The following is an 8,022-nucleotide window of genomic DNA, read 5'->3' as shown; positions in this document are numbered from 1 at the left end:
TCTATATACCCTTTTATTTAATCTTCATGACTGTAAGGCAAGCACTCATGTTATCTCCATATCACGGAATTAGAAATGGACCCGTGGAGACTTAAAGTAACATGTCTGCCACCCAGCAAGGGAATGACCAAGCTTAGACTCAAACATACTGGAATATTGCTTCCGAATTGCAGGTGATTCATTAGAAGCTCAAGAAACCAACTGGGGAATCATCCACAGCATTAAAAAGTAGAGAATAAAATAAAATGTCAAGGAATAAAGTGTACAGGAAATAGCCCAAGGCATCACAAATAGAGAAAGTATTATTCTGTGAAACTTTTGTTTTAAATACACATGCACATATGTCTGTGTGAACTGATTCTTCATATAGAGTGCATTACTCACTCTGGGTAATGTCTTAAAATATATAAAATATACACTATGCTGAAATCAAAAGCAATAGCAATCTGCTTCTAAAAGGCTGAACATTCGAGCTTAATTTTTAAAAGCTATGTATAGTGACTATCATAGGATGTTAGATACATGTTGGCTCACAGCTAAGTATTCTATTCTATTTTTTTAAAATTCATGCTAAAAGAAGAAAAACACTGTAAAATCAATTCCCCTTCCGGCAGATTGATAGAATTCACAACAAAACCAAACAGAGAGAACTCACAACAAAAAATAACGTAAACACAAAGTCTCATTTATTTTTGTCTGAAGCACATAGGAGCTCACTTAGCACAATAACAGTAAGCGAATCATACAAATATTGAGAAAAAATGTTCCTATGAATACATACATATATATTCTTAAGAGTAGCGATCAGGAGTTTAACAACAAATGTAAACTGGTTTTCTCTGAAGAATGCTTTCTGACAGGCTTTTGGGTTGGAAATGGTATGGACAGGTAAATCACTGTCACATAACAGATAAGCTAAGAATAACTTCTGTTACCCCCATTGTGATTTGTTTCTGCCCCACCCTAACTGATCAATGTACTTTGTAATCTCCCCCACCCTTAAGAAGGTTCTTTATAATCTCCCCCCTTAAGAAGGTTCTTTGTAATTCTCCCCACGCTTGAGAATGTATTTTATGAGATCCACCCCCTGCCCACAAAACATTGCTCCTAACTCCACCGCCTATCCCAAAACCTATAAGAACCAATGATAATCCCACTACTCTTTGCTGTCTCCTTTTTCGGACTCAGCCCATCTGCACCCAGGTGAAATAAACAGCCTTGTTGCTCACACACACAAAAAAAGAGTAACTTCTGTTACCCAAGTCATTTGAACCCCATGGACTGTGAAAGTCCTCTTGGAATTTACATTTAATTCCACCATTGGCCTGGTTGACTTCCACATTTCACTAAATTTGGACAAGATCCACAAAGCAACCCCTCAACTCTCAATCTCTCACACTCAGGGCTGTGGGAAGGAAGGGCAGGTGAAACCAGGTGTGAACACATGCATGGGGACCAATGTCAGGATTTTCTAACAGTGTCCTTCTGTTTCTGCACTTCCAAAGTCATACCTAAACTGGCTAGTAGATCTGAAATTGCTAACATCTCCTTGAAGCCGTACAAAAAAAAAAAAAGCACTTCAAAAATTCTTCACAATCCAAACAATTTAAAAACCATTTCAAGTCATTACTTTTTCGTTTACCTGTTAATAACTCACACCATTGCTTTTAAGCATGTGAATGTTTCCAACCATCATCATCAATTTTAAAAATGGACAACAATGAAAAGATGTCCAAGAGTCTCCAGAAGCATCAATATTTTGGATCTCTCCGACGTATAGCACAAGGTAGAACTGATACAATGTGCCTTCCAGCTTGCCTTTAAAGCTCTCCATATGTCTAGTTCTGAGGTGAAAAGATTAAAAATAGGAAGAGCCTGGTAGGGAGTGAAGATTCAAAATGCATTGCTAGATCTCACACCCATTACATTTCCTCTCTAAGATCTCAGCTGCAGTTGCCAGTGGGGATATTGGAGGGTACATTTCAAAGTTGGCTAAGCATTATGGGGAGAGTTTCCCACCATTTCTTTCCCTTTAACCTGTAGAATTCTTTCTGAAGTAAAAAAAGAGTTTTAATAGGGGCTCAATGCTCACAGCATTAACTTAGAAAGACCCCTGGCATGAAGGGAGCTTGTTCCAAGATCTCCTCTTGGGGTCTGATAATTCAACGAGAGAACCAGCCAAGAGAATAAATCAGGGAACAGTCTCCTCGGTCTGTTCAGGACAACCTTTCACCTCCTAATCTTTTACTTCCCATGTTTCCCTCTCGTTTGAAAATGAAATTTACCTTAGCTGATCAGCCTGCTTTTGTGTTTTGGTTGCAAAAATATTTTGCGAATTTATGATAATCGATACTTTTGAATGGTTTTTACCTTTCAAGGAGCATGCTGTTGAAAATACCATGGAACATGAAGGAAATGGTGGAGGGTGGGGTGAGGAGGCTGTTAATTGTTTCTTTCCTGTCAGAGAGCAAGATATTCAAACAAAAAGGGACAAATAAGATTGGCTTGGAAAAGTGCCGCTCCAAAATTCAGAAAGTCAACCTACATTAGGCCAAGGCAACATTTCAAAGTGCAGAAAATCTGGCCCCAGGTATAGCTAATGCCTGTGGTACAGAAAAAAAAAAAAAAAAAAAAAAAAAAGCATACATAACATTCAGGAACACTGCACTTGAAGAAATAGAACACATAAGTTATAAGTGATGCGGAGAGATCAAAGTACATATAAACATTTCAACACATCCTATTTTTACCAGGAAAGATATTCAGGTCTTAACCCACTATCAGAGCTAAATTTAAATGTTTAACAGGATGGTTGTATACGGCCATTCCTACTGCTTCTGATGCTACACTTATTTGTATTTACTGCACAGGAGTCCTAGGTCTACATGAAAACTGATGTTCAACATCAAAATGTACACCCTTAAAGAAGGTAAAAGTGTAGGATCTTGCAAACACTAGAAGCAGCTACTGCCTGTAAGTGGATCTTACACATCTCATCTAAATTCCTAAGCCTACTCATTTGGTTAGACACCATGTAATCAAGTTCCTTTGGCAGTGATTGAGGGATAAAGCTGAAGATTCTTGCTAGCCCCATAGAGAAATGGGGAGAAATTTGGCAAGGCATCTTTGACATGGCTCAGGAACTAGAAATATTAGAAATACAGACTAAGACTGGAAATTGGGTTTACTAAGCTACTTATCTCACAAAACAAACTCTGTTGTTTATTAAAAAAATAAAACTAAACTTTTGTTCCTTCTTTAGGTGTCATGTATACACAATCAAATCTAAAAGTATTTCTATTAGGGAAAAAACCTGGGCCAATTACTGCTAAATTAGCATAAGTATGTGAAAATAAAATTTACACTACAGGAGGGGGAACTATGTTTTTTGTTCTGTAAATACGGAGTTAGCTATATTACATAAAGTTTTCTACTATAAGGTAATATTAAAGAGTCACCCCTAAGCTCTAGGAATGAGTGTTATAATATATTAAGAAAGTCTATTCCTTTTCCTTGCTCATTTATAGTATTTGCAATTTAATAAGAAAAATATAGAATTTAAATAACATTCACATCAATACTTAAAGATTTATCATAAGGTCATAATTTGGTTTTAATTGTAGGTTATGGGAAAACACACTGTATTAGGAAGCATAAAAATATTCTTTGCTTTGTAATGTCCCTAAATATCTAGTAAGAATTGTCCTGTTAATGTAAATATTAAGTAGGACATTATGTACTCTTCATTATCCTAAAATTCTAATGTCCTAAAAATTATAGGGAGTTAAACAGAAAATTGGTGAAAATTAGAAAATAGAGTCCTTTCAATACACAGGGTTTAAAGATTTTTAACAATATTTCTTTAACAGGATTTGTCCTTCATTTTAAAGTTCTAGCAGACTGATATCCGAGTACGGAATTTCCAGAAACTACAATATATTGTTTGGGTGGAATAGGCCATGGCAATGGAACCTGTCCTGTTAGTATTGGCGGCTCCTGGATGCCCATCACTTGCCCCGGTTCACAAAGACTCCAGTCTACATAAATTTCATTAAGCACAGAATTTGTTTCTCTTCTGATAAAATGGAAGCAATGACATCTCACAGTTATAAGTTGATTTTAAAGTGCACAAAAAATACAACTATTTATGCCATGTAGTTACATGAATAATATTCCTAAGAGACTTTAAATCTTTAATACCCAACTTCTGTCAAACACTTTGAAGCACAAAACTATATTAAGAAAGCATGTGGCATTCAATTTCTGACATTCATCCCCAAAGAAGGCAAAGCACAACACTAACACATCTCTGAAATGCAAATTCCATTAAGTGCAAATTTCTAAAACACAAGGTCAACCTAGAAACACGTTTTGAAATTCAACAAGTTCTCTTTTTAAATTAGTATGCTCGGTATATAATTTTCAAACACAATCTGAAGTGATTTTCTAACATTTGTTCACAGTCTAACTTTTGCTCCCTCATAAAAATATACTCTCATGGGTCCATTTTCCGTTTTCTAATTTTTGCATTTATTAGCTCAAAATATCTAACCTTTTAGAAACATCTTTTCTTTCCACATTTTCAAATATGAAAAAGGCTTTGCTTAAGTTTTATCGTAGGAACACCAGCAGTAATAGCATTCCCTTCTGTTTGAGCTTAAAGTAAGTCTGAGCAGCCCAAAGGGAGACATTTTCATGAAATTTATGAACCCTCTCAACCAGAGTTGAGAATTAGTGCAACTTCCTTCGAACTATTTGTCAAGTGAATACTGTAACTAGACACAGAAAGGGATAGTCTTCCCAAGAACAAGGTACTATTTTTTGACTTTCTAACTCCACCTGGGCACAAGGGAGATGCAGAACCACGCTAATCCCAGGAGAATGTCGTAGATGCCCGAGGGTCTTACACTGAGCTGGAAAACGGAACCACCTGCTTTCCGCCCACATAAACTTCCTCAATATTTCGATCATCTCCTGAAAGAAAAATCAAGGAATCATGTATAAAATCCTTTTGTGTCAATAAGTATCTTCCCTACCATTGGGAGAGATTTTTTTTTTTAAAGATACTTCTAGGAGAGGAAATACTAAAAGCTGCTTTCCCCCCACCCTCAGATTGTTTATAGTCTGAACAGGAAGATATGACTGGTAGAAAATGTCATAGCTAATTTGATGATTAGGGTCTGAATTCTGCACCAGAGGCAGAAATCACATAAAGTTGACTCAACCGCCTATAGCTGTCCTTTCTCAGCTAAAGTGGTTGGTTTACATTTTGCCCCCATTGAGAAATAAATACTACTCTTTACGCTCCAGAATCAGCTCCACAAGAAGTAATACATGTGTCTTTCCATCTCGAGTTCACTCAGTCCTGAGCTCACTCAACAGAATGGGAGGAAGGGTAGAATCTTCTGCATTACTGTTTCTCTCTCTGAATGGAATTGAATGTGAGTACATCACAAGCACGTGTAGAGAGACTGTACTATATATTTGTCACAAAAACATGGTAGGGGAGAATGTCAGATACCGAATGAGTACAAGGGGGTTGAACATGAAGATCTCGTCACCTTTGGCCTTCCATTCCTCAGCTTACAATGTATGACTAGAGATTTCAAATAGAACCTTTAAATAATGTGCCACCGCCAACAGACACATGAAAAAATGCTCATCATCACTGGCCATCAGAGAAATGCAAATCAAAACCACAATGAGATACCATCTCACACCAGTTAGAATGGCAATCATTAAAAAGTCAGGAAACAACAGGTGCTGGAGAGGATGTGGAGAAATAGGAACACTTTTACACTGTTGGTGGGATTGTAAACTAGTTCAACCATTATGGAAAACAGTATGGCGATTCCTCAAGGATCTAGAACTAGATGTACCGTATGACCCAGCCATCCCATTACTGGGTATATACCCAAAGGATTATAAATTATGCTGCTATAAAGACACATGCACATGTATGTTTATTGCAGCACTATTCACAATAGCAAAGACTTGGAATCAACCCAAATGTCCATCAGTGACAGATTGGATTAAGAAAATGTGGCACATATACACCATGGAATACTATGCAGCCATAAAAAAGGATGAGTTTGAGTCCTTTGTAGGGACTTGGATGCAGCTGGAATCCATCATTCTTAGCAAACTATCACAAGAACAGAAAACCAAACACCGCATGTTCTCACTCATAGGTGGGAACTGAACAATGAGATCACTCGGACTCAGGAAGGGGAACATCACACACCGGGGCCTATCATGGGGAGCGGGGAGGGGGGAGGGATTGCATTGGGAGTTATACCTGATGTAAATGACGAGTTGATGGGTGCAGCACAGCAACATGGCACAAGTATACATATGTAACAAACCTGCACGTTATGCACATGTACCCTACAACTTAAAGTATAATAATAATAAATAAATTTAAAAAAATAAATAAATAAATAAATAATGTGCCACCAATGGGCTTGATGCTTCAGAGTGTTAAAAAAATAATGAATCAAAGCAAAGTATCATACATAGAGTTTAATATATGGTATGATAAATATATAGAGCCATACCCAAGAAAAAGACAGGAAAAGGTTTTATTTAATATTTAGCATAGAGACATACATCTACCTACCTAGATAGAGGAACTTCTGGATAACAGCCTAAAATGGAAAATAAAAGTAATAAGAAAGACTAGTTTGTGCATTTAGAAAAGTAAATTCACAGGCAATAGTGGCTGGCAAAGCCCAGAAATATGAATTTATTTCTTAATGTCAAAATCGACTTCTATTAATTAAAAAAGAAGTGGCTATGTGCTTCATAAAAACCTCCCAGAACAACAAAATAATCCACTGGCAATTAACAGAAGTTTACCTATTGTGTGAAAGCTCTGGGTATGTAACTTTTGAGTCATCAGAGAAAAGGTATTATATAAATTAAAGAAATTAATTTAGTAAAATAATTCAAATATTTCAAGAGGGGTATGATGTAAGACAAGCTTGTCCAACTTGCCTTATTTTGTTTTTGTTGTTCTGTTTTGTTTTGTTTTAGGCTTTTAGCAGCCGGAAGCCACGGTTTTTAGTTTCTGTCTCTACTGATAAGCAGAAAAGAGGGAGGAGGGAGGGGGCTTTACTGGCACAACCAGAAACAGAAACTAAGAACTCATGACTGTATTCTCTCCCTTGGACACCCCTGATGTAAGAAAAATGACTAGGACTATTCCCTACAGCCCTATTCCCAGAGATTTACTCTAATAAGAGAGTAAAATAATAAACAACATAAAAATAATGATGGGGTCAGGACACACGACCTCCAATCAAACACAGGAAGGTCACTCTGACTCTCCCTCACCCCTCACCCCTCACCCAGATGCAGGTCGTAAGACCATTAAGTAAAGGGGTGCCCTCCCTATGCCAGATCTCTGGAGACAAATGGTCACAGAGAAGAATCTGAACAAACAGGCCTTGCTAAGTTCCCTCTAGCTTATTACCACTGGATCACACTCCGTGTCCTATCACATTTTTTACAACTTTCCACTCTTCATCAAACCTAGCATAAAAATACCCAAGTTTACCTGTTTGTTTGGGTCTTCACTTCCTTATGAAGGCTCCTGTCATGTAAAATTTATATTAAACAGGCCAGGTACAGTGGCTCATGCCTGTAATCCCAACACTTTGGGAGGCCAAGGCAGGTGGATTACCTGAGGTCAGGAGTTCAAGACCAACTTGGCCAACATGGTGAAAGCCTGTCTCTACCAAAATTACAAAAATTAGCTGGGTGTGGTGGTGGGCGCCTGTAATCCCAGCTACTTGGGAGGCTGAGACAGGAGAGCTGCTTGAACCCAGGAGGCAGAGGTTGCAGTGAGCTGAGATCGTGCCATTGTACTCCAGCCTGGGCGACAAGAGCAAACTCTGTCTCAAAAAAAAATTTATATTAAATAAATGTGTATGCCTTTCTCCTGTTAATCTGTCTCTTGTTATAGTGACCTCAGCCTTGACCCTAAGATGGGTAGAGAAAAAGATATTTTTCCTCTTTTAT

General features: G+C 37.6%; 1 protein-coding gene across 2 annotated transcripts in view; it reads right to left on the bottom strand.

Moving 5' to 3' along the window:
* Positions 1-664: 664 nt before the first annotated feature.
* GDA (guanine deaminase) overlaps positions 665-8,022 on the bottom strand; it is a 114,035-nt gene continuing 106,677 nt past the window's right edge. For both annotated transcript variants that reach the window (XM_050760914.1, XM_050760915.1), the window contains exons 13-14: positions 6,620-6,647; positions 665-4,974 (exon numbers count right to left, since the gene is read on the bottom strand). In XM_050760914.1, coding sequence (XP_050616871.1) covers positions 4,904-4,974; positions 6,620-6,647 — 99 coding nt within the window. In that variant the 3' untranslated portion in view covers positions 665-4,903. The remainder of the gene's footprint in view (positions 4,975-6,619; positions 6,648-8,022) is intronic.

This window comes from Macaca thibetana, chromosome 15 (assembly GCF_024542745.1).
Source record: "Macaca thibetana thibetana isolate TM-01 chromosome 15, ASM2454274v1, whole genome shotgun sequence".
Classification (NCBI taxonomy): Eukaryota; Metazoa; Chordata; class Mammalia; order Primates; family Cercopithecidae; genus Macaca; species Macaca thibetana.
The sequence above is the reverse complement of the archived record's forward strand: the minus strand, read 5'-3'. Positions and strand labels throughout refer to the sequence as shown.